Here is a 28,000-nt window from a genome sequence, read left to right as displayed (position 1 = left end):
GAAAGGAAGGGTTTGTCAGCTACCCAACTCTCTCTGATCCTCATTTACTTTCTTCTGGCTCCCTTCAAGTGGGTAAAATAAGCAAACAATTGCTGCTTACCCTACTTTATACTCAGTTCTACCTCCCAGCTTCTACAACTTAATTATTTAGAGAGCAAGCAGTCAAGGGGCTATGGGGGGGTGCGTGTACTTGTTGGGCTCTAAGTGGCTATGTGGTTAGTATGATGCATTTTGTTGGTGAAAGAGGATATTTCAATTGGCTTTTTAAATTGTAGGAGTTTGTAGTTACAAAATTGAGAGTTCTGAGTCAAATTCAGTTTGATGTGATTACTTTTAAGAAGCCATATGAGTAAATAAAAGCAAAAGCCCCTGGACAGTAATATTACCCCATGAAATGCAGTTCAGTGTGCAGTGGTATTTTGAACTGGCTCATTAGATTTCATTATTGCACTAAGATGCTAGAGTTAACATAAATTATATATTAATTTTTGCTCCAACACAGAAAAGTAACCAGGCAGTATTACTTCCCTTCTGATTAAAAAAAAAAAAATCTTTAAAAAGCACAAAGCTGACCACCTGCTGAGACAGTGTGCTATTCCTTTGTATCCTGCAGAGTAATAAAAAGCAGGAATATGGGAAATGTCAAGAGGTCAAAGAATAACTATGGAAAGCTTTGATATAGGCCAAACAATAAAACCCCAGTAAACAGTTTATTTCACTATTTTTATTGGACACATTCAGCCTAAATTGAAAGTGGTCTCTTTTCCTCTCTTTACTAGGAATGTAGCTTGTAAGCTGATGGCAAATTTGATTTATTAAGTTTCATTTTGGATTTCTCAGTATTAGCAACAGGCAACTAAAGGGTAGTTCAAACAGTACCCTCAATTTCCCTGTTCTGCCTACAATCCTGATGTGGTGTAGAAAAAACTGCATAATTCACTTTGCTATACCCACAGAACTGCTGGGCCAGATCTACAGAACTTTTTTCCTAAGATGAGCCTAATCTCTGAGCTACATCATGAGTCTTTTTACAACAAAGCACTATTCCTAATAATCTTGTGCTCTTTTTTTTCAGCAAATAATTTAATCAGGTTTCTCATACTGATGAGGTCACCACTGCTTCCTCATTATTAGATGAATAAAGTGCTTAAGTGAATTTGAAGTGCAAATTTCCCTTTTGCTTTTTTTCCCCTCCTTTACTCTTCCTTTCAGATAAATATTTCTATTGATTATATGTGCAAACCAGCAAAGGCAGACTACATATCTAATCAGACATGTTTATCCAGTAGAGCTTTTTGTGTTTTGTTTTCTGTGGGATGTTTGGATCTCAGGAAGAGTCTTTAGATTTCTTTTAAGATATAGACTGGGAGACCACACAGGCCTCAACAGCAGTTTGATTATATTATTGACATAAACTGTGGTTTCAGAGGTACACAGAAAGTATGAGACCTGCCAAGTAACCCTAGGGTTAACAGGAAATAACCTGCACAGGAAACAGTTTGGTTCAGTGAGAGGTGAAATAAGTACCCTGAAAGTCTAATGAGTGTCTATTGAGCCTTTGATGAATGTTTCTTCACCCTTTCACATTTGTACATCAGTAGGACTAAATAATTTCTGATTCTGTATTTCAGAAAAACCGAAATTCTCAAAAGCTGTGACAATATGACAAAATATAATCTCAAAACTTGGTAAGATTTGAGTTCTATGAAGCCACCATGGAAACTGCTGAAGCTTCTGTTCTGTTGTTTTTGTGGTTTTTGTTTTTGTTTTTTTTTTGTAACTGCAAAAGCACTTTACCACCTTGTTGCTTTTCTCTTCTCTTGTAAAACTCAATCTTTAAAGGGTCACTAGGCACTGATGAGAAGCAATGACTTAACCCAGGAAAATTATTTCATGCACTATGTTTAAGCACTTAATAAGAAATGATCACAAGAAAAACATATGATGTAGACACATCTGAGGCATTTTGCAATAAGCAAGAGTACACTACAGCTCTAAATATATTCCTGGCTCATCTTTGTGCAGACTTCCAAGCCTCTGAGTTTCAGGGATTTTTATTTTCCTGCTAGATAGCTACTATAATATTCTCTTACTAAAGTCCTCTTCTTCTAAAATATTTAATCAGACTTTACATGACTTGAAAGTTAACAAGGGTTTTGTTCAACATTTCCTGAATCCCCCAAGTACCTTAGGGATAATGATCCCCAGGTATCATGACCCTGGGAGTGGAGCACTGTTATCCCTCTGACACACACAGTGCCTGCTGTAGCAACTAGGGGGCACAGACACTTGGTGGTCCTCAGGATGATAAATATGGATGGCCAACCAGCAGGTGCTGGAATGAGGAAAGAAGAGCTGAATACATTAGAAGGCTTTTAAAATTGAAAAATAAAGCTATGGATGAGAAAATTTTCCTGTATGTGAGACAGGTGAAAGTCAGAAGTTCATTCTCCCAATCTCTTCCCCATGGTGCTATTTTTTCACTGTTCTTTTACCTGGATCTGTTTCCTAGGACTCTGGACACTCCCTTGACACACTGCTTTGAATAAACATTCAGGAAGATAAACCCACCCAAACTAGGCCTGCAAATACTCATGCTACCATGGCTGCATAAGTCTGTAAGTGGAAAATTAAAATTAGAGAAAAAGAGAAGCCAAGAGAAGTATTTTGAGGTATAAAGCACCTGAAAACCTACATTTATTAATAAATATCAGTCATTGCTTCTATTAATGTTCAGTGGAGCTGAATATATTTCATAACCTACCCATCATTGTTAACATCAGATACTGCAACTGTGTACCCAAAATAGGACGCCATCTGAAAATAAAAAACAAGATAGGCTTTCATATTTGATATAAAATGTAAAATTTTTTTACTGATAATCCTCTTTGATGCACTACAGATACAGTATTTCATCACAGTTACTTGGCATTACCTGCTCACCAGTGAAGTTCTGTATAAAGGTCAAGTCAGAGGAATTAATAATTGAGACCTGGCAACAGAAGAATAAGGAAAGTTTCAGGCACACATGGAGATGCTACAGCATGACATCACTGCAAAAGAATTTAACACACTAAAAGATGGTTCAAGAAAAAACAGTTCTTTTTCTGTCTCACCACATCTATCCTTTATGATCTTGAACAAATTGCTAAGATTTCATGACCCTCAGGTTCCCCATGAAAAAAATAGGGAAAAATATTTCTCTTCCTTGCTGGGCACTGAACAACAGCAAATCACAGACTACCAACTAATCAGTGACTAGGCATGAAAACATGAACTTAAAGCATAAAGAAGTGTATACAGATATATAAATATATATGCATACACACCTTTTTCCTAAAAATTATACAAACAAGTCCCAGAGACACAAGGAATCTGGGGTCCACAAAACTAGAGAATGTGTCTGTGGCTGTGATCCATTTTCCCAGTCAGGTTACTTGTGGAACTTTTTGCCTACAAGTTAACAGCTGTATTCACAAATGTGTATTGTTTTCTCCCTTCACTTCTAACTGCATATCATGACTCTTTGCATCTGGATTTCAGTGTATACACTTACAGCACTGAAAGTAAACAATGGGTATGAATAATCTGAACTTGGACTCCTCTGCACCATGGACACAGCACTGCACAAAAATATGCTAACCTATGGGTGAGCTTAGGTCTGATAACACTCGGTGGGTATAGGGATACTAGTCAGACTCAGAGCATGTAATTGTAATTGTGGCTGCCTAGTGAAAACAGACTTCAGAAGGGACTAAGCACTTACCATTCAAAACCCAAACCAATAAAGGCATTCCAACCCAGCCAGATAAGCCTGAGGCTGAAAGTCAGTGGCACTTTTCCCTGATTTGAAAGTTTTGAATGAAGGAGACAGAAAATTCAATGTAGCATTTAACCTTACAAATAGCTTAATTGCCTTCTCACTATGAAAAACATAAAATGAAAATCCAGTACATACATAGCCAAAGTTCTGTGCTCCCCTTGGGACTCCAGCAACCAGCTCTGAAAGGATAAATGATCAACGGTGAACTGGTTTTGCAATCTGAGCTGTCCATGCAAGATGTATCCCACACCACTTAAAACTTCCTTGATACATATTTCAAATCCCTTAGGATTTTGATTTGTGATCTGTATCTGAAAGACCTGTAAATCACTTCAAGCCATTATTTCATAGGACTACAGCATTCATTTGGTTCATTTACTTGCACAAAACATTGCACTCTGACTTTTGAATACACCCATCCAGGATCTCTTTCTGTTTAGCATTGCTTAGCACAGCACAGTATAATAAAGTTCTTGGTAGGATTCAGCTTACTGCCTGACAGCTGTGTATTGATGGAATGAGAATTAGTTATGGCATCACACACTAGAGCACAGAAGCTAAACAGAACTGTCCTTACAAATACTTCTTTTCTTTTTGCCTACCAACAGTTTGTCTCATCCATTATTTCACTTGATGCCATGTCAGTGCTTGACAACTTCTGCACAGTCTATCTAAAAGGATTCCAAGGAAATTTTTGTGAGTGGCATTGGAAGGATCCACTGAATAAGAACATTAAACAATACACCTAGCTGCCTTCTAGGAGTAATTTTGCTCAATGGCGAAATCTTAAACAACTAGTAGGAAAAAATGAGTGAAAAAAAGAAGGAAGAAGCAAAGTCTCAGCCTGCAGTCTGCATGACTGCAGGATGAATCTCAAGTCAGCCAACTATGCAATATTTTTGTGCTAGCCATTCACAAGAAATACTGATTCAAAAATCATCCAATATAGAACTCTGAGTATGCATTAAAAAGCAGCCAAAGATGTAGCCTTCCATTACTGGGGTACCTCTTTTTACACATTATGGTGCTTGGCTTGAAACGGTGTGGTTTTGTGTTTATTTTTTGAATGCTTCCTCATGCAGGACAGGCAGCTTTAACTGCAGAGGGGTTAAGCAGAAGCAGTTGGGGAGCACTGGGTTCACTTGTGGAAATGTACTATGTCCCTATTGGTTTGGTGAGTCTGGACTACAGAGTTGTTCAGCTGCTCAAGAAAGCCACCCCTTACGGAATTCAAATTTTTGTGTTCCTTTAATTCTGTTATACTGTTATATATGTTATACTGTCTCAGGAAAGAATTCTCTCTGAGAATACTGAGTACAGACAGCTTAAGTCTCACCAGGGTTTCAAATGTATAATAGGTATGTTCCTGTGCAGAGACCCAAAACAATGAATTTAGTAAGTGCATAGCCATATGGTTTTCATTCAAGTGCACAGGTGCTTACCTTGTTCAGAATCCCCTGTAAATTCCCCAGCAGCCACTGAGTATCCTGTATAAAGATAAATTTAAAAAAAACCAACTCAACTTGATAAACAATTTCTTTCAAAAAATATGCAAGCACTATCAGATTTGTCTGTTCTATGGATCTGCTGAATTGAAGTTTTTTAACATTAGTATACTAAAACTGTGCAGAGAAAAGGAAAATTTTTTATCACACTACCATGACTAAATTAATGGTAGGTTTGAGTGTATAAAAAGTTGATCCCTCTTCTCCAAAAATTAGCTTCTAAATCAATAATATTTAGTAATTCATCAGAAAAAAACACCAGGTACTAAGGTGTTTTGCCCTAATAGCTATTGACACAATTCAGGTCTTCATTATTGTACTTGTAACGTGTGAGTGTCCTGGCTGAGCTTTATATGGAAAACAGATTTCCAAGATGCAGTAAAACACCTCTCGGAGCTTTAGCAAACCTATGAGATAGTAACTACTATCACAGTAAAGAAAGACTTCTGGATTGTATCAGGGACTTTAATTTCAAATCCATGGGAAACAGTACAAGGACACACCTTCAAATTCCACTGAATCTCTTCTATAACTGAGTGAAGAAAAACCTGCCTTACCTGCAGAGACATGTCAGCATCCAGAAATTCTTAGAGATCAGCTAATAAGTAGATAAGGAGCCTTTTTTCCTATTAATTACATAAAATCTTCAAATTGACTTTTGTTATTGCTTACTTCAATTGTATTTTTAAAATATCACTGCAAATGAATTGGGTATTTGTGTAGTACTGTACAAAATACCACAGAACTGGATTTGAATTAATCTAATAAAAATTGAAATTGTCTTTAATTACATTAAATTCAATCCATCATCTTGGAATGAAAAAATACATAAATGGGAAAATTTTGTATTTCTGCCTAATGATTTAAGATCAAATAATAAGAACTCTAATAAGCCATTCAAGATCTCAACCTTCAAACCCTGTTGCTGTGCATCATTTTAAGAATGTTTGTAATCTCCCTGAAGTAACTGGCAAACCACTGATTTGCTGTTGGGCTTAAGGCAAAACATGTTAAAATCCTCTCACAGCTGGGACAATAGCAATGTAGGGCTTGTTTTCATACTTATGTGAGACTCATCCTTTTAGAACACATTGCTAACTCATACAGAACTCAGCTTACCCATGTAATTGTCATCATATGAGGGTGGTGCCACTCCTGTTTGCTTCTCTCGTGCCAGTTTCCTCAGAATATCCTTGAAGGAATAATTTGCAATGATGTCCGCAATACTTGCAGTGATTACCTGACCTGGATTCAAACAACTTCATAAATGAAAGGGACCCAAAATAGGGCCAGGTTCTATAAAACAGGGCTAGCACAACACCAGAACAGAGCAGAAAGGACACTAGTACTGCCCAAAGATAGATAATGTCTCTCAGGCTTCCTCCATTATTTCCCTGGAAGTCCCAAGAGTACACATAAATCATTAAAACAAGGCACTGAATCTCTATTGAACCGTTACAAAAACACCTTCAGACCCATTTCAGTCTACTAATTCAAAATAAAGTCTGCACTGTACAAATGTAGTAGACCAATGAATGCAACTTCTCAATAGAGATTTCAAAGCTATGAATTCCCTATAATCACAATCAATTAGATCTTCTTAAAAAAAAAGGCAAAAACACACATCAAAGAGGCTGACAGTGGGCAAGCTGGTAGGCAGAGGCTGGGAATCAGCTACATGTAAGAACAGGTTAAAACAAAAATAAACTCTTAATCCTCTACTGAAACAACCTCAGGGTTTTTCTACACTAGAAATTTCATCTTGGAACCTACAGTGATGCCACAAATGAACTTAAAATCCATATCAATAGTATAAAAGGTTGTGTTCAAAAATGAAGTAACAAACATTTTTAAATAGTATATTTGCTCTACAGATATTAGCAATTTTTTAGCCTGCAGTATTTTTAGGGAAAAAGTCAACTTATTAATTAAATTACAAATATACTAAAATGCCAACATAAAAATAGTTTTTTGCATTTGTTAAGCTTCCTAGACAACCCACATTCTATATTTTCATGGCTTATTTTTATGCTCAGTTTCTTGTTAAGCAATTCTTTTGATTTACATTTGTTGAAAATAAGATCAGAGACTGGTTATCTTAAACCAAAAAAAACCAGTGGAAATCTAGAACAACAATACTTTCTCCTTGACTTCTTAGATCCAGTTAACCAGCCAGATGAACATACCTTGCCAATAAAAACTACCGGGCCCGCCTACTATCAGGTCTCCATTCTACAAAAAGCAGAATGAAATAAAATTACACAACAAAAAAAACCACAGCAAAATAAAGCATGCATGGGAAAAAAAAGCATTCTAAATTACCAAAATAATATCAGAATCATGATAAAGGAGAATAGCCATGCTCAAGGAAAGATGTAGGTGCATGGATGTGCAGGAAAATCCAGACTTAAAAAAAAGTCAAAATCACCCTATGCACCTGCACTTGAATGAAAGCCATTTATTTTAACACTAATATAACATCTCAAAAATTGCTGCTTAATTGTAACAAAACAAAGTTAACAGAAAAGAGGGTGCTCCAATTCAATGAAACAACAGTGATGTTTTAGAGAGAATTATACAATGCAGCTGCAGAATGCTCAAAAGAATGGCAATGGTCAGTTCAACATCACCTGAAGCCTTGGTGCTGTAAATAATGGCCCAGATAACAACAATCACACACAGTTCATCCTTTCTCCCATAACATTGTTACTGGACCCCCTTGGCATTTAAGAAAATCTAGTCCTTTCCCTTAGGTATTTTCTTCCCCACATGAGATTGGTTTTACTCCATGACTCATCTGCCACCAAAAGCATTCTTTGGTTATTTTTGTGGATGTGACAGCCAGAAAACTAGATAAGTTTTCCCAGAACTGGCCTTTGGGAGACTTTGGGGAGCTGGAGATAAACAATGATAGGTTATTATTAAAAACAACCTGCAGGTGTTGTTTTCCTGTTGTTTTCTCGTTATTCTCAAAGATTGTTTATGAGAGGGCATCTTGTTAATTAGCCAGTCAGGTGAAATGTATTAACTACATGACCAATCAAGTCCACCTGCATTGGAAGAGTGTCTAAAAAGGAGCAGCCTGAAATAAACGGGTGCTATGTGTCACTCAGCCTTCTGATGGCTTTGTGTCATTTCCTACTAAACAGTGACATGTTTGAACTTTTTAAAACTAGTTGGTGCCTGCCCCACTGCTTCCTGAAAGTTAAGTAAAGCATTTTAAGTGGGACAGACTGAGAAAGAAGCATATAGAAGTTTTTGCCTAATTATCTGTTAAGATGGACAAAGCAGAATGCTGCAGAGAAAAGCAGGTGCTGATTAAGTCTTTCTTTTTATTAATGAAACAAGAAAGTTTGAAGCTTGAAAAGGAGGAAAGAACTTGCAACAGTTTCACAAAAGTTTTCATATCCAACAGCATGGAAATAAATTCATGATCACTGAGAGAGCACTTAAATCCTGCAGATATATCATAATGACATTTGGTCAAAATCCTTCAGAAGAAGAACCTCACCTTGTAAAAATCTAAGCTGAAACCTGCTTGACAAAAGCCTTGTCCTTCAGGATCTGCATTGCCTGCAATTATGAAGGTAGAAGCATTTTATTTATTTTACAGTGCAGGTGGAAGATAACACAGATACTCCTGGAGCTGTAACACTATGAAATGAAATATTGCCAAAATATGTGAAAATACGTATTCTTTTTTAGAAGAGGCAGAGCAAATCAAGACCTTCTACAAGACCCTGATCATGCAGTCCCTTGTGAGCCTTTTGAAAAATAGGACCTGCTATTTGGGACTTTCTCCTCCCACTGCCATGGAAGGACCTTTGAAACAACTATCAAGGATTTGGTTTTAATTTAGCTGGAGATAAAAAAGTAAAAAAAACAACAAGACTGTAGAATGTTCATCACAGTCTGATCTGTCATAAATACAAAAATAATTGTTTACTAAGATGTTCTCAAAAAACCTTGACACAGTGTAAGGGTCAGGTTGTGTACAAGGAAAAATAACTTTCCTCCTTCTGACTACTTCTATTTTTATTCTCCTAATCCTTATATAATTGTGCAAAGTGTGTTGCCCTGCATCTTATGGCAATTCTGTGTGTGCCAGAGTGCCAGAAGACTGCAGGACTGAGAAACTGAGAGTAGGAATGGCCACTTGAACTCTCTTCAGACGACATAAGCCTTTCCCAAAGGCCCAGTGAGACTTCAGTAAGTACATAAATCAGATCTTAAGGACACCATTCAGCTTCTTTCTGTGCCTGTCCGTGCAGAGACAAGGATTAGGCTTCAAAAGGAAGACACAACACAACTCTGCTTAAAGCCCTACTACAATAGGCATAGAATGCTGAACAAGATGAATGACTGATAATAACCCAACATGTGGTATTTTCTGCAGACTTCTAGGTGGCTGAATCTGGTTCAAAATATGCATGTGGTTTATCCCTATTCCCCGGGAAGCAAGGCCCAGAGATGGCTACCACATCCTCAGAACAGAACAGAAAAGAGTGTGGAACAGCAGTGTTAATGTGCATGGCTTTCTTCCATGCTGAAAGCTCTTCACAAATGAGCTCTTGTGGATGATATTGGCAGGAGCAATGATACAGGCTTGTGTGTTTCTATGCAGGGTCTGATCTTCAAATCATGACCTTGTGATGAGACATTTATGCTCAGCATAAGTATGAATAATTGGTTTAATATGCTGTCTGGTTCTTATCTAGATCTGTTTGCTATGTTTTAAAGCCACAAAAATCGAACCAATTATAACTCATTACTGTAACTGCACACAATTTACTTAGTTTCTCCTCTTTCAATTAATTATACAATAAAGCATCCAATTATAGGCATATAGTTTAATGGAAATTTTTCCTTACACCCTCATTCAGTGCAATAACATCATACAGTACCCTTCATTCAATCAAGACTCAATGGTGTGAAGACTGAAAGAATGAACACACTCAGTGCAAAGTCAATTCCTTTAACACAGGACTGCTCATATTAATGCTTACTGTTGCGACAAGGTGAATATTCAGCATAGGCACTGAAGTTCTGAATTGCTACATAGCAGGTGCCAACAGGGTCCTTCTCAGGACTGTCTTTAAGGGTTCTCCAATGATACAAAGGAGCACAAGCCTATAAAAACAGAAACACCCATCAGAAGACACACATACTTTCACACACACTTGCACCTGGCAAATGTAGTTTTTAATAGGCTGTGTACAAGGATTCTCTCTCATGTTGTATCATTCACATAGCAATGATGACAGAAGAAAATGCAGGATCACTGCTTCATATAATTTCATTATAGATTTTCTTCGAAAAGCACTCTGATGTTTCACTTACAACCCTTGGCCGGTGAAATCTGTCAGGGACTACAAGTCACATTTAAGGCATGTTACAACTACTCTCTAGGTCTGCTTCAAAAGTAATATTTTGTCTCTATTACTGCTCATAGCACAGGAGCTGATCCTATAATTTAAGATGCAAATCATATATATGTGGCTGAAGGCAATCCCAGTTCTGTCCTGGTATGTGGGATTCCCTTTCTCAGAACCTGAGAGAAGCAGTGAGAGAAGCAGAGAAAAGAATGGTCAAAACAATTCTTATCTCATTCGCTGCACCTGTGTGTGCCAAAGTAGAATGCAATATGGGGATTGTTCACCCAGAGTGATGGTGTTTTGTCTCCTTGGCCTATCAGAGCCAAGTGTGTGTGGTGGGGGGGGACTGTCTGCTGACAGTCACGAGATTCTGGGCAGTTGAGTGCTTGGCAGATTCAGTTTAGATGCAATGAATATAGTATAGAATAATATACTATAATAAAGTATTTAATTAGTCTTCTGATAAGATGGAGTCCTCATCATTTCTCCCTGCCACAGAATGTCCTAAGGTAATGGGTGAACTGACTCCACTTAGCAGGAGATTTATCAGGGTGTTGTCAAATGGTCGATCACATTCATCAGAGTGCCTGGTAACAACCCCAAATAACCCCCTGGTTCAAATCTTCACCGACAGCATACAGCTACAAGGCATTCAACAAGCTGGGTGAATAGTTTTTTGCTAAGGAAGCTTTGGCTAGATATTTAATCTTCCATGTTACAGCAATGGGGTTACAAAAATGACAAAGATAAAAGATATACAATTTGTGTAGAGAGAAGCATTGTATTTTTTGAAGGTAATCCAGATAATTAGAAAAATAGGAACAATAAGCTCTTAGGTTTGCAAGTCATTCCTTACAGTTTCCTGTGCCCTGAAACTTTGAATTGCCTGGGAGCATGAAGACACTACCTCTCCCTGCAAGCTTGCCTTTCTAGGACACAAATGCTTCATTCATGTCCTGTCCTGTCCTACTCTTTCAATTACAAAGCTGTCTACCTCTGGCAAGGTATTGCTACTCTTAGCCTTCATTCAGCAATCAGTCCTGGCTGTATGAACCAAAGTGCTGCTCAGAGCCTACCACCAGCCAGGGCTTGTGGAGCAATGGCTTAAGAACAGGGACATTTCACACACCCCTGCCTAGGAATCCTTGCATATTGAAACAGAGAGCACAGAGTGCAGCAAAGAGGAGTATGTGCCCTGTGGGGGTGATTTTAGGTACAGCTGACATCAAGCCAAATGGATTGAAACAAGAACAATATAGTGATGAATGCTGGCTTAATGCAGTTCACTATTAAATCTGTAGCTTAAAAAACAAGTTCCTGATAGTTTGATGACATTTTGTCTCAGCCTACAAAGCTTAACAGAAAAAGCCTTCCAGCTTTGCTGTCCAATTTTTTTGCCTGAAAAGTGTTGACTATATCTTGGTTTCAGATACTGAGAAGACCAACCCCAAATAAATGAAGTTTGGTCAGTACAGGCACAGAACATCTGTTGGAGATGAGTTTTCCTAATCACTGATTAAGATTTCAGAAATGGTGGCAAAGAAGTATTTTATTTCAATCTGTGAATTTAGTAGAGTACAGAAAATGAAAAATGTTGGCCTATTTCTAGAGTTTTTTAGAATTTTTATGTTTCCTTAGCTCTGTAACAGAATATGGTGATGTTTTACTCCCTACCAGTTTCATTTCAAAATCCTTCTGTAGATTAACTACAAGGCATTCAATATAAGGGAAAGCATTTCCTTTCAATGCTTCCTCCCTTATGACTACTTTTTAAGTAGTAATTGGAAGTTTAATCAAATCCCAAGGTAAATTTTTGTTTGGTGATTGCAAAAACTAGTAAAACTAATGACCAAACTAATTATTTTTATCCCAATTACTTCAGTGCTGCTTTTAATGTAAACCTTAATGCAACTGGAAATATAAAATGTCTGTGTATAAGCAGCATCACCAGCACTTTACTAGGCAATAAAATTACTACTGGGCCCCTATCAATACAGGTAAAACAGTCAGTGAAACAGGAGAGCAGATACTGCATTTTGATTTGGAGCTTTTTTACCAGCTCTTATCAGCTTTTTTTGCAGCTATGTTACCATGACTATGACACAGCTCTTCAAAAAAATGTAAATGTGACAAGAGATAAGTGTTTTCCTAACTGAACATTAACAGAGTTGGCTTTCAAAATATTTCATGACATTCAAATACATGCAATTTCACAACATTCTGTATGTAACATTCCAGATATATCTTCATAATACCAAACATTTTATAGCAGACAGCTATCAGTTCCTCTGCATCTTGGAAATATGTCCATTATCTGTTAAAAAAATATCATTCACTTCCACAACAATATGACATTCTGCTGTTTTCACATGGCAGCAGGATCATCACTTGATCAGTTCAACCTGATTTTATAGGTTGCTTTTGTTTTTTGAATTACATACATCCTCTGTTTTATAATTCATCCATAATTAGAGAGTTATTTCCATAATGTGCACATAGGAAGCTATTAAACATATACATTTGAGAAAAACAAACATTATTTCCAAAATAATATCAAATACATAAGACTTACCACAACTTTCTCTTTATGAGCTTTGACTGTTGCCCCAAACCACTGATTTGTCTTAAATTCAATAGGTTCCCTGGTGCCATTGACTTTTATTTTCCTGTTGTCTGACAAAGAAAGAAGCACTATGTTGACAGCTTATTTTTAACACAAGTGAACAGATTAACAGATATATTACATTACATTCACTTGTCATCATCCAACCCATTCAATAGGAAATTGACTTTTTATTATCATTTAACCTTTTCATTGGTCAGCCAAAGCCAGCTTAAATTCACACATGAAAATTCAAAATAATAACACTTAAGCTTTAGAAAAAAATACACAGGACTGAAATAAGAAATGCTGTGTTTCCCCATGCAAAAAAAAAAAAAAAGTTTACTTGGAACTTAAGATGAAGAATGAACAAGAATCTACAAAAATAGGTGAAAAGCCCTAAAAAGTTTTCTCAGATGTGGTAGAAACTTTCCATGTAAAAAGCATGTTCCATAATTAGATTTTGTCAAACAAATGACATTTCTCAGCATGCTTATTCAAAGACCAACACTACAGATAGCAAAGGACTTAGTTTTTAACAGAATTACATGTGTACACACTGTCACAAGAGACAGCTTCCTAATGTTGCTTTATATACACTCTTGCAGATGTCAGCATAAGAGAAGTCATCTGGGCAAAGATTCAGGCCAATTATAATGCATTTCAGGTTTTAATAAAAAGCAGACATCCCTTCCCTTCACCCTCAGTTCTCTGAAGTAAACTGATTTCCCATATGTTCATGAGCTATGCTCTTCCCTCACCAGTCATTCCTAATGAACTTTTCAATTTATACATAAGAAGGGCATTTCTCCTACCCCCTTGTATCTGCATTCCCTTATGTTTGTTTCTGGTTCATGTCAGGGGGGATTTCAGAAGAATCAATCCTTTTTAGTCACTTGAAGTATAAGTGAAAATAAAACCACATATTCTATACCTTGGAATGCTAAAAAAAAAGTAGTGTCAGATCATATTCTAAGGATTTACATACTTTTTAAATAACTGAGAAAAAATACAGCCAACATTTTAAAAAGTCAACATTCCTTGGGGTTTGCCCAGCAGGAATACAGGAGATACCTGAATGTTTTCTAGGATGTTAGCTCACCAGTGACTTCAGCCTATGGTAACCTCATAAATATTATAAACTGAATTAGGAAGAGAAATGCATCGTACTTGGAGAACAAGGGTACTCTATCTCTGTGTTTTTTCCTAACAAACATGAAGGAAATTTGAATGAGAATGAATCTTTTCAAGTTTGAAAGCCTCTAAGGAAACATCTTCCTTCATGCAAGTATTTGCTTCCATGCTGCGCCAATTACAGCAGCTACTGTTGAAGTTCATGTTTAGGGAGATAAATTTCAGGAATATTTAGCTCTTAAAAATTCAGGAAGTATAATTTAAAATTACAATGAAAATAATAATTTAAAAAATACATTTTGTTGAAGTTAGGCCTAAACTTGTGTCAATGTGAGAGACAGAGTATTTGACAGACCACATGACACATGCTGCCAGCTCCTACCTAGATGTTGGCAACACTACTCTCAATTATTTTTTCCAGTGAAGTCAGACCCTTTCAGACTTTAAAGGTTTCTTTTTTCTTTTTTTTAGTGCTCCAGCAGATCTGAATATGATCAATGTCCACAGATGGGGTCTTGATACAAACAAAACTTTTGAAGCTTGAAAATCAGCCATGGCCAGCTTACAGCTGCCAATGCAAGCCTGGCTCTGAGGATACTCGTGGCCAGTATTCTAACATAAAAGGAGCTTACATTTTCAATCAAAACAATATATTTGTCTATTGGCAAAGTATACCAACACTTGAAAAGAAATTAAATTTTAAATCTTGGACAACCATTTGCAGGATTTATCGAACCACAGCTGAATTTACCAATAAATCTGCAAGAACTGTACATACACACATGCACAATCCCCCCTCGTTTAGTGGCATATGGTTACTAGGAATCCTTCATCATGTGGCATGGGATTTTCATTATGAAATAACTTGAAAAATATCACAGAAACACAAATTAACAAATAGGGTTTTTTCCCCCTAGATAATTCTCCTTTGATAGAAATTTTCTAATCAGTTTTGTTCAGCATCCTTGCCAGAGCTATGGAGACATATTCCCAGTTTCTGAGGTTGTGCCTTAAAATACAGTTTACTCTTTTGTATGTAAAAACTAATCAGTATTTCAGAATGCTATAAAACATCTACTGCTTTCCATGTAACTTTAGTAAAATGAAGCAACATACACAACTAATTTGTCTGAACACACACAAGCTGTCATTACTGTGCCTTGCTGCAATTGTTCACTTCTGAGCTAACCACCCACCTACATGTGAGGATATGATCTAAGCCACTTCTTTTCCTCCTGAAGCAAAACTCTGAAAAGGTCAGAAGAATCATGGCCCAAAAGCACCTAAAGTACCTTTTTTTTTAAACCAACTGTAAATAGCCATGGATGACCACCTTAGATTAGACTCAGATAAACGCTATTCATTTAATTCACATAAATCCCAACCCAGTTTGAAAAACCCCCAAACCTGTATATTGCTCATATCAGCATTATCTAAGCATTTCAGAAAAAGTAGCTTGTCTGTATCCTGACAAACCATTATATGACAGGGAAATATCTCTCCTTGTGCTGTTTATGGGTATCTGAGGCACACAGGCTAAGTCTATACTGTACTTTACCCACAGCTATATTTCTGTGAGGAGCAAAAACTTGGTGGGAATTCAGGTTGCATTCAGATACCATTTTCTTTTCTGGAGGAGAGTGCCTGGCCCCTTTTAGGAAGGAGTCCAGGCTATCCTGTATCATGATATGTGACACTAGTGCAAGAGTACGAGCCAGCAGCTGGGCTGGGCACACAACGCCTGAGCCTGTCCACAGAGAGGTCCAAGGAGTGCCTGAGTACCAGCTGGATTGCTTCAGAGCCAGCCCAGGAGCTGCTCCAGACAGGCAACAGTCTGCAGGACTCGCAAATTTGGCTTCAGCCGCAGCTCTGGAGTCACTCATAATGATACTGCCTAAGACTGCACTGCAGACTAAGGCCCAGACAACCAGGAGTATGCAAAGAGCAGAGGGATTTATAAATATAAATTTAGGTATGAGAACATCCTCAAATTGCATTTCAGCAAACCCAAAGCACCTCATTTTTCTGCTGCAGGAGCCATGACCCCTATACACGGCACTGCCCTACAATTCAGCTTCAGAAGCAGCTCTGGAGACACAGAAACATGATCATGAAAACCAGCATTCCTTCACCCAGTTTTTCAGCCGAGGTACCTAGGGGCTACCAAACAGAAAAATTAAAAGTCCCTTACTTTGCCAAAACAGTAATTGGAAAAATAGAAAAAATTGGAGTTTGGGCAGCAAAAAGCAAACCTATGTTAAGAGCAATAGCACAGATTCACTTGTGGAAATTAAAGCCTGAACCTAGAGCAGGTGTTAGTGCAAATTCATCGTTTACACACATTAAAGTAAATTTAGTGCTTTCTATGGGAATTGCTCTCCTCTGAGTCACTAAGTCAGCACATTATAAACAGCTTAATAGGCATGAACCAAACATTTCCCTTACCAATATTTTTTTTTAATACTAATTAATACCTGCATAAGAGATGTATGGGCAGACACTGGTACTTAGTGTGATTCATTCAGCTCTTGAAAACTTTAAATAAAAAATGCAGCATCTTTCATAATTTAAAAAAACTCAAATGAACAAAAGCAAATCAACGTGGTGCTCATTCAAAGCTTGGACTCCATGATCTCAGAGGTTTTTCCCAACCTAAATGATTCTGTGAAAATATTTTATTCAAACTTTATACAGGAAAATAATGCTTCTAATCAAAGCAAAATACCTGTCTATGTAATACACTTAAAGGTCTTTCACATAACTTTCCACCATTCTGGAATTTTGAGAAGTATTATGTCTAAATGCTCTGGGTCTATTTGCCTGTATGTCCTGGATAAACACAGATGTCCATTAACCAGGCATCTGCAGCAGGTTCAGCTACACTCTGCCCTCAGATCTGTGCCTACATCCATGATGGAAAATCCCTTTCAAATACCTGTTTTGCTACACCTGTGTATGTATCTATGCACATCCATCATATAAAAACATAGTCAAAATACAATACATGGATTACATGTATTTGTACATAATTATAGATACAGAGTAGAGGTGAACATTTACCCAAATCTATCCATATTTGTATAAAATGTGAATACAAATGTATAAAACAAACAAATAATTCTAGAAATTTATACAGGTAAAGGAAAGTGAATACTCCTGACATGGAGATAACTCTTGGAATGTTATGTACAGTTTTCAGACATCACTACTTGCAGGTGTTAGGCCAAAAGAAGAGAAAGCAAAGGATGATCTACTTGTGCTTCACCCAGTGTTCAATAGGTAGAGAGAAGAGAGTGCCAAATTCCCATCTGAGGTATGCAGCAAAAAGAAAAGGGGCAACCAAGACATGCTGCAGCAGGGGAATTTCTGAATAAGCCTTAAGCACTAGAAGAGATTCCCCAGAGAGACTGTGGCTCTCCCCCTTAGGGTGGTTTCAGAAGCTTGCTACAAAAGGCTCTGAGCAGCTTCAGTCTGAAAGCAGCTCTGCTGCATCATTAGTGTTCTGGCTTACAGAAGGGAAGAGGGAGAAGGAAGGGTCCTGGCATACTTGCTCCCATCTTCTAGAAGTGAGGGAAACAAGGGAATCTTGACAATCCTACCATCATATCACTACCAGAAGATTCTGATGATACCACCTGTTACAAAGCAAAGGTAACTCAGTAACTTTCACAGCATCATTGATATCAGACCCTCCCCAGAGAGGCTGAATTCAAAAGCACAGCTAAACACTCAGTATGATCTAGGCAACTAAGCCTAACAATTGCTTTGAATTAATGCTGGGGGAAAAAAGGGACTCCAAAGTGTTGAGGAAGAGTAAGGATATGCAAAACAATGATGAGAAGAGCTGTTTCTATATTTAGACTTATCTGGTTCTGCAACAATCTACTTTATATCTGGTTTTTACTGCAGCTTAGCTGCTATTCATATGAGTCATTTTAATCTAATAGATTGTATCTAGAGAGCTTTACTTGGACATTCCATGAATCAAAAAAAACCAAAAAGAAATCATCAAAAGTAGGATTTTTTTTCCTAAACACAATCTGATCAAAAACAAATTAAGACCTCAGGGCTTGAACTAACATAGCTAAGAGTATTTTTTCCTTTCTTTAGACAGGGCTGAGACTTACAAAAGAAACTCATGAGAGTCTATTATAAATCAGAATGCTACAAGTGAACCATGACGTTCCAGATAAGGTCTTACTGGCATAGTGGACTAAAATGTGTCAGCATTTACAAGTACAACAAAGTTCTCTCTCAGCAATTTCTATTGAGAATCAAATTCTGTTTTATAACAGGATTCTAAGTTTTCCCCGGAATCTTACAATCTCCACAGCTAATGATTTTTTCATGTAACTAAAGCTCTCAAGTCCCACAATACATCATCTCCTTATATAGTACCTGGGTTCTGTTACAATCAGCTCAACGACTGGCCAGATTAGCTCATGTTTTTTATCAACTGCATGCTTGGTGAGAATTGATTTACATCCCCCTTCCCTGCTCCTCCTCAGAGGGTGTTCAGATTTTTTCCAGCTAGTTTAGAAAAAATATAACCTAATTTAGTAAAACTGGTAGAGTTAACTGATAGCAAAAAAAACCACCCCAGTGTGTTCCAGAAATTTAAAGGAAGGGGTATCTGAAATTCTGCCTTCAGGACCTAATTTAAAATACAAGAACTTGATGCAGCCTATTAAGTATTATAACTAAAAGTGACCTTGATAGTGAATATCCAAAATCTGAACTATTAGCTTTTTAAAAGATTTCAAATGCAATAGTGTGCTTTAGGGGGTATTTAAGTCTGCTTCTGGCTGCAAGATGCTCTGAATGATTCAGAATCAAGAGAGGAGAAAGTTTTCCTGATATTGCTCTCCTGCTACCTCTCCTGGCAGCGGAATGGAAGAGCACACAGTTGAAACAAGGACTCAGTAATTCTACCTCGGTATTAAGGCAAAAATAGTCATTGTAAACCCATTTCATACAGAAGAAACAAAAAAGAGGTTAGCTTTGTGTAGGCAAGAGAGGAAAGACAGACCACAAGTCTTTAATATGATGCCAACGCTTGTTTCCCTGTCCTCTCATTGAGTTTCAGAGTATCACAGCCCTACGCTGCAAGGCAACCAGACAACTTCACAAAGTAGGGAAACAAGGGAGAAGAGTCACTGCCCTTCAATCTATATTTCCTGGGGTAAGGGGATACTAAAAGCCCTTCCATTATACTTTATCTCAGCTCCCTGCTGCAATGGAGCAGGTTAAAGCACCCATTGTGCTTTCAAGGGTAGCGCTTTGAGCTTCTTCCAGAGCCTTGACCCTGGCAGACAGACCTAGGGAGCTTTAAAGAAGTGCAAACACAGGACTGCAGAGTCAGTTCTGTATCAACAGCAGGAAACACAGAGAGTTCCTGCTAAAGCCCCTTCTTGGCTGCAGGCCATATCACTGGCCAACCCATATGGGAATGTCCGGTTACATGATTTGCTTATAGATGGATCAGCTCAAATCCTACACAACAAAATTTCATCCTCCTTCCCTCCTTTTCCCCTCTCTTGCTTGTCAGGAATGCTATTTCATCAATAGGATTAATTATTGCAAGTAAATAACCTCATTGCTTTGGAAACCTCTGGGTTAGCTACTATGAAAAGCAGAGATAGGTGGCCTGAGAAATTATTAACCATCTGGGACAACTTCCTCCAGAGCAATTTCAGTTAGGTGATGTGGCTTTTTGGAATGTGCTGCAGATACTCCTGCACCTCAACAGACTCCAATTTAGCCATCTTCTCATCAGGGTAGTTTAGCCCACAGACATTTCCACATTAACACAGGTTATGCAGCTGCCCATAGCACTCAGACCCTCTGGGGCATTCTAACACATGCACAGTGCCACGGAGATGGTTTCAGCAATAGTCTTGGTTTTGAGCATCATTGCTAGTAGTAAGGAGCCCAGTCTGTGTTTGCCAGGTTGAACATGGCACTCAACAGTAGTCATGCATTTTTTAAAGGTTTTTTTCTATCTTTCACTGGGAATACAATATCTACTCCCTCATCTGATCTTAGCCTCTGAGGAAAAATAAAAAAGAGTACGGGGGCTTCATAAACCATAAAGACTTTTCTTCTGTCATTTAAAGCTTGCATGATCCAAAAAACAAAGTTTAATACTGAGTGCCACAGTCTGTGTGGTAAGAGGGAGGTTACCTGCACCTTGCCAGTGACTGGAAGCATCCCTTGCAGTATCATATCCCTGATCCACTGGGAAACACTGCAGTCAGGATGTCAGATTTAGGCCTGGCACTCATGTTCTCCCTTTGGGACTCTATGGCTCAGGATATAGAATGACATTTTTAAAAATAACACTTCAGTTATTTTAAAAATAAAAATATATTACTCACATAACTAAATAAACAAATCCCTTTAACCAAAGAGCCTTTACAGAACCAAATATCATCCTATCTCAACACTGAACATCATAAAATTAACCTAAGCAAGACTAAGTTTTTAACTAAGGTGTCTGTCAGTTACTTGGTTCCCCCATATCATCTCTTGAACAAATGCCCCCTCTTTCTAAGGCAACAAATAGTTTAGAAATTCAACAGATTACTTTTTTCCTCTTTCCCTTTCCTGACTCATGAGCCTGTTCATGTTCATCATTGCCTCTTAACAAACCTCAAATGTTGGTGGAGAGATATTTTGTTCCTTTTTAGTTAAAAGCCATTAATTACACACCTCAGTAACTGTAAAATACATGATAACTATAAATTAGTACAAAGTAACTCCACACCATGATATCTGAAAATGTCCAGAATCTTGACTTAAAGCCATCACACAATACTAGTCAGTGTCCTCACTATTTTTATTTAGTAGGACTGAGACAGTAACAGTGTTAATAGAAATAACACAAAAGCATTTGCAAACAAAGGAATCTCACTTGAAATTAGCTGTACTATTTTTGTGGAAACAGAAGTAATCTGTGCAGTTATATATGAGTCTTACCAATTAGATATCCACTTAATACACTTGTTTGTGGCAGTGAAAGTCCAAACATCCAAGTGCACACACTGCATGTTCCCTCCTCAAAGGCAAAACATAGCTTGCATTGAATGAATCACAGCTGAGCTTCATTTGAGCATCCAGTCCTCAGAAGAAGAAGACATGAGTCCTCATGCTCATACGTAACTCTTGGATTTGTTCCTCTCTTGAATGCTTTTGTAATAGTGAAAGTTATAGTTTCTGTGACCTGAAGCAACTTCACATATTGAACTTTGGATATAATATATGTGAGTCTGCCTGACTGACAATTTTTTTTTAATTTCGAAGTTCTCCCCACTGAAGTTTTGAGGCTGAAAAATGGCAATTTAGCAAATTCTTTATCCACTTGTTGGTTCACACTGCCTTTCTTTCCAGTTCTTTCCAGTTCCACTCAGTTTATACTTCTGAACTTATTTAAGAATGCTCCAAATTATTCAGTAGTTTTGGTTTTTTTATTGTTCTTTGCTTAGCTAATTAACTGAAAGAGATATTATTTAGTTAGAGTCAAGAAGAAAGTATTGAAAAATTGAAGCATTGCAAAAAAATGCATTAAAATGAAAGTTTTCAGCTCTGAAGCAGCCTCTGTAGTTCTTCTGTTTTGTTTCAGAAAACATTCTCAAAGCTTTAAAAGACTCTTAAAGATCTCCTACAAGGCATGAAACATTAATCTTCAATATTAAAGCTGCTACAACTGAACTTTTAGTCTTCTAACAACTTTTGAGTGTTTCTGTTTTGGAAGAAAGAATAATCTTGTGGTAAGGGCACTGGAAGAAGAAGAAAAAGCCCCCAAGTCAGTTACCAGTATCATCATCACCTTTTTGTATGATCTTTGACAACCCAGACTGACTTTTCTCTGTTTATTAGAATAAATATTAAAAATAGGAATAGCAACAACATCTGAGTGATGTTGTAGGAGAAGGCATAATGAGTACAAGATGCCTGTACAGGAGCCACAAACTGGAAACACTCCACATATTTACCAAGGACTATCTAAGTCCCAGTAGGTATAACAGAGCTAAACACTTCAAAAGAAACTTTGTGTGACAGACTATTTGAAATAGTTTCACCTAGGACAGAGCTCATGTGGACTACTCTGCTGGGGGCAATAGTGGAAAGAAGGAAAACTTGATCCTGTAAATAAAGGGTTTGGGAGAGAAAAAAGTGACATCCAGAAATCTGCAGCAGGAGTCATGTAAAGCATATTGGAGATGGCCTTTCTGTTGCTGGCAGTAAAAAACAGGGCGTGGTACAAGCCATGCAAAACCTTCTTCCCTGGGTCCTCGTCCACAGGACATTGCTGAACTGTGCAAAATGACACCTTTACTGCTCTTGGGACTGGCATTCCAGAGCCAGGGGCAGCGCTGCTAAACCTGCCTATGCTGCCATCCCTCCCACAAGGACAGTGCATCTCTGCCTACACCACAGCTGCTCTCTGGCTTAACTTCAGCTGTCTGCAAGGCGGTATTCTATCCAGAGGACACAACCAGCTCAGGAAGACACAATGAACCACCCTTTGAAGATTCCAAAATGAATAGTTGTGTGATACAGTCTAAAGCCTTATTGATATACTTATTCCCAGTTTGTTTGTGCCTTTATTCAAAACATAGTATCTGCAAAAAGACATCTCTGTGAAGAGTATGGAGCTGTCCCAAGTTTCCCACAGGAAAGTCAGATGTCCTTCTAGGTTTCATCACTAGATTTTCATAAATTTTTCAAAACTCCCCTTCAAAAATGCGATGGAATTTTCATTTGGTCTCTAAGTTTTCTATTCAAACTTGAAATTATTTTGTATAGATAATACATTCCACTTTTGTTACACGAACTGTCTAACTGTAAGATGGGAAATACATTATTATTTCCTCTATTTCCTGGTTTTACTTTAAATATGTGCACTCAGAACATATCACAATTAAAATAATGTATGCATACTGTCTATATACATTTCAATTTATATATATAACCAGATGCTGTACATAGTTTTACCTGCCCCAGTAGCCATATACACACAAATGAACTCCCACTTACTCTGTTCTGAAGAATGCTCAGCATGGTGGGAAAGTCATCCTGATCAGTATTCCTAGACACTAACACAGTAATAAGATGTGGGTGGCTGGAGTTGGGAAGAGTAAAGAACTGCACTGCTTATTTGCTACAGTTAAGTGAGCTCTTCTAATTTAACTTTTTTCAGAAAAAAAAAAACAAACAAAAAAATTGTAATGTGTTCACATTTCAATAAACCACAAATATTAGGATTAAATATAACCTAAAGAATTATAACTTTCACTTAATGGTCAAACTGTCAAAGTCTGCCTAAATAAAGGAAGCAGTTTTAAAGTCTCTGCAAACACTAGGTTTAAATTATTTTCAAAACCTATAAAGAGACAACAGAAAACATAAACAGCTTGAATTGTTTAAAACTTGTGTTCCCTCTAATTAAATAAGAAACATCTGTCTTGGGACTTTGGAAGTGGATATAATCTATCCACATTGTGCCTAAATCGGTTTGCATCTAGCTTCAGTATTCTGAAACAAAATTCTTGCTTTCCGAATAGAATTAAATAAGCATGCCACACGAGGCACTTCATCCATCTGAACAGCCAGAAATCCCCTCGTTGAAAATAACAGCAAACACTAGAAATCCTGTTATTTCTATGGTTCAGAGAAGTGTGAGACAAGGCTTTTGGGCTTTGCCTTCTGAAAGTGCAAAAGTATTTTCAAAAGCAGGAATCTGCCAAAAATACCTTTCAGCAGAGAAGAAGGAAAAAAAAGGCAATTATTAAGATGAACTACGGATCCTGGAGGTCACAATCCTGTTATTTCTCTGGGGACCATTAAACCCTTTCCTGCAAGAGCACATGCATTCAGACTCCCAGGAGCGGGATTTCTATCCGAGTGCAGATACTCGGATCAAAGCGACCCAAGTACAAGGATCGCGGAGGAGCCGAGGGGGTCCCGGGCACGGCGGCGCTACACGCACAGCGCTGCGCCGCGGGACAGCCGCGCACTTACTGGTGTTGTCGAAGGGGATCTGCCGGCACCGGGCGGCGGGCCAGGCGCAGTAATACACCGCTCCTCCTTCCACGATGTCTGGCTGCGTTGTGTTGGCTTTGGGAGCTCCCACGAGGACACTGACCCTGAGAAACACACCGGGAGGTCACCGGGACGACAGGGACAGGCGGGAGACGAGCGCTGTCACCCCGCGGGCGCGACGCCGCCGTACGCCCGCCGCCTTCCCGAAGCGTTCCCCGGGAGCGGGGGCGGCCCGGCCCCGCCACCCCCGGCGCGGCACTCACGTGCTGGGGTCGGGGATGTAGAAGTCCACCGAGTACCCGAAGTAGCTGCCCGGGGGTCCGCTGTACACCGTCAGCTTCTCCTCGTCCAGGTTGAAAGCCACCAGCGCCGGCGCCCAGAGCAGCGCTGACAGGAGGAGCAGCGGGTGCTGCCAGCGGCGGGGCCGCCCGCGACTGAGGGGCAGCATCCTCGCCGCCTCCGCGGCCGGCTCCCGCTGGCACAGCGGAGTGCAGTTGTGCGGCAGCCGTGCGGAGCGGAGCAGGGCGGTGCGCAGAGCTGCGGAGCGGAGAGGTGCGGTCAGGCTGCCGCCGTGCGCGGGCGGGGGGCGGCGCGGGAGGCTCGGCCCCGCTCGGCCCCGCTCGCCCCCCGGGGGACGCGCGCTCGGGCGCCCCCTGGCGGCTTGCGGCCGGCGGCGGGGCAGCGCTGCCCATACGCGGCGCCCGGCGGGGCTGCGGAAACCGAGCGCCGGGAATTCCGCCGGGGGATCTGCGACAAACGCCGGCTAAACTGGACACCTCCTGACTGCCCAGCAGCTACCGATGGCTGCCGTGGGCCGGTCGTGTTCACGGGGGGAGATGCCGGAGTGTGGGCTAGTGGTTTCGAGTTGAATTTCTCTCGACTTCCATAATTTTCAAGTGCCTGTACTGAAGAGCCTAATACTTGAAAATCTCTTTTAGGAAACTAAAGTGCATTGAAAAAATGTAAACCTCCCTCAGATTGTTATTTGGTTGCTCCGCATGGCCATTATTAAATAGAAACCAAAGAACGCCAGCAACGAATAAAAGTTCTTCTAACCACGGGAAAGATGTAGAGCAGGGCAGAGTTCAGAACGCTTTCGAAGATGCGATTCCTCTGTTGCTCTCCAGGTTTCCCTGTGAGTGCCTGGCTACGCGGAGCTTTCGTGAGCTGAAGGGGGCACCTCGCACTGGCACCGAGGAGAGCCTTTAGCACAGCTCCATGCAGGTGCAGGTGCCGCTTTGCCCGCAGAAATAACCAATTGAACGTGGTACATAAATGGAACGGTACTTCTAGAAAGCTCCTCTGGTAATTTCTTCGTAAGAGTAAATTAAAAGGATGGGGCTGTATAACTCCTGTCTCGAGCTGTTCTGCCCCTGCAAGCTCCACAGCAGAGTTTTAACTGATTTTACTAAGAATGTATAGAAAAACCTGGCTGCCTGAAATGCTCCCTTCCCCTACGAAGCTGTGTGGCATCACATTCACATCTTGAGGGGACAGCACTATTAATAGTTTTTTCTGGCCAACGCAAAGGTAGGAAGAAAAGGAGAAACATCTTATTTTCCATGTAATCAGCTCAGTAACAACAAAGAAAGAGAATTGTTTCTCAGCATTTATAACAGAGAAATGTCCAAACAGAATCAGAGAAAGATCAAAATAATAGAGAACCCATTTATAAACATGCTATATTAAATCTACCTATGAAAGCAGTTGAGAGCACTTTGTTTTGTTGTGAGGTTCTGGTTACTTTACTTTTGTGTTTATTTTAAATGCTTTATGGCAAGATTACTCAGATAAGACTGACATTCCTTTTCACAAAAATAGAACTGTGTGTTTATTTCCAGCATTAACTGTGTGAGCCTTAGCTGTCCCCACAGGCTTGTAATATCCCTTAATTCTGCCTGCATTATATTCATGCCAAATTTATTTGCTAAATAGTGAAAAGTCACCATTGACACTATTGTATTATTTTGCATTGTACAAGTATCTCTTACAGATCTAAGCACCAGTAATAAATTCAAAAGTGAGGTGCTTCTAAATGACTTTACTCTTAAAAGTCAGGCAATTTTAAGGCAATTGAATGTGTTTAGAACTTGTGTTAGCTTATGCTAAACAATGATGATGATGATGATGATGATGATGATGATGATGATGATGATAACGCTCCTTTTTAGCATAGCAATCAGTTCCAAGGTTGAGTGTCACAAATGTAGTTTCCGGGGCTCGGAGAACTGCTCAGGCTGCAGTCCAGAGCACTGGCACTCAGAAGTGAAAAGGCAGCACATTCTGGTGCTGTAGCCTCTTTTACTGATCCATTCAAAACAGTTAAAATTCAGTAATTAGCACACTTGGAGAGAGGTGAGTGTTCACACAAATGAAGCTGAAGAACACAGGCAGTTTTCATGTGTTCCCCTTGTACCTGCCTTTCACTTAGAAACACATGCCACCTAACCTGATTGTTTTGAGCTAAATTTTAAAAAGCAAAAAAAGTGCTTCAAATGGCTATTAGTGCTAAAACCTATAGGAAGACATGTAAAGAAGGAACTCTCTTTCAAGATCCTTTTACCACCAAAGTGTTAATCTACAGCAGTCCCCCCCTCCCCCTTACACTTTTCCCTTTTTTTTTTCCTCTCTATAGAGACATATGCATGCAGGATATTCCAAATCAATTCTAGTGTTCTGATCACTAGAGCTTATTTCACATCTTGCTTTCCTTGGACTTCAGTAATGTTTGAAGTGCACACTGATCTGCACTGCATAAGAGGTAAGCAGCTCCCCCAGTTGTTGGTAGACTGAAGCTTGCACTTTAGCATACCTGTGGTCTGATACATTAACTCCTTTGACTATCTAACTAAAAAGTCTTAATAAGCTCTAGAACCATACCTGGAGCTAGGACAGAGAGCTTTTATAAGAACATTTAGCCAAGAGTCTAAAAATCATTATCTACCTTACAGAATAAATGGAAGGTCAGATGTGGGATTAAGTAATTTATGAAAAAAATATAAGATTCATGGTGTGAATTTCTACTGCTAATATTATGTGCATTCAGTGATGTTAGTATGTCATTATGGTATTTCCAGTCTTAAAAATAGATTAGTCTAATCTTCTATGCAAAGATTTGTTGAGGCAAGGCTTAAATATTAATATTTTTTAGGAGGCTCCATTATCAGAACTTTAATGTTATTTATGCTATTATTTAGTAATGAACCTGCTAACAAAGGAACAAGTATTTCAAAGAATCATATAGGCTTTTAGGATAAATCTTATAAAATAAGCGATAATTTTACTATTCTTTTCAAAATATGGCAGTACAGAAGTTAAAATGTCCAATTCCCATGGAAAACCTACCTTTTCTTTCAATTGTTTCCTAGTTTTGTTTCTGTAGGCCAGAAGCCTTCTCCTGAACTGTAATACATAGACAGTATTTTGTATTGATTATTGTGTTGCAAGAGGATAAAATGAGGATGTGACCACGCATTACAACGAGAGTGAGTTTGAATCCAGGATGACATGCTGACAA

At 38.9% G+C, this 28,000-nt stretch overlaps 1 protein-coding gene across 1 annotated transcript in view; it reads right to left on the bottom strand.

The window, feature by feature from the left end:
* ITGA8 (integrin subunit alpha 8) overlaps positions 1-27,427 on the bottom strand; it is a 110,353-nt gene extending 82,926 nt beyond the window's left edge. The window contains exons 1-11 of the mRNA XM_018909752.3: positions 24,747-27,427; positions 24,463-24,587; positions 13,276-13,376; positions 10,335-10,458; positions 8,840-8,901; positions 7,515-7,560; positions 6,448-6,573; positions 5,266-5,310; positions 3,959-4,002; positions 2,936-2,992; positions 2,765-2,817 (exon numbers count right to left, since the gene is read on the bottom strand). Of these exons, the coding sequence (XP_018765297.2) occupies positions 2,765-2,817; positions 2,936-2,992; positions 3,959-4,002; positions 5,266-5,310; positions 6,448-6,573; positions 7,515-7,560; positions 8,840-8,901; positions 10,335-10,458; positions 13,276-13,376; positions 24,463-24,587; positions 24,747-24,931 (968 nt within the window). The 5' untranslated portion in view covers positions 24,932-27,427. The remainder of the gene's footprint in view (positions 1-2,764; positions 2,818-2,935; positions 2,993-3,958; positions 4,003-5,265; positions 5,311-6,447; positions 6,574-7,514; positions 7,561-8,839; positions 8,902-10,334; positions 10,459-13,275; positions 13,377-24,462; positions 24,588-24,746) is intronic.
* Positions 27,428-28,000: the final 573 nt, after the last annotated feature.

This window comes from Serinus canaria, chromosome 2, assembly GCF_022539315.1.
Source record: "Serinus canaria isolate serCan28SL12 chromosome 2, serCan2020, whole genome shotgun sequence".
In the NCBI taxonomy this organism is placed as follows: domain Eukaryota; kingdom Metazoa; phylum Chordata; class Aves; order Passeriformes; family Fringillidae; genus Serinus; species Serinus canaria.
This window is presented reverse-complemented; position numbering and strand designations above follow the sequence as displayed.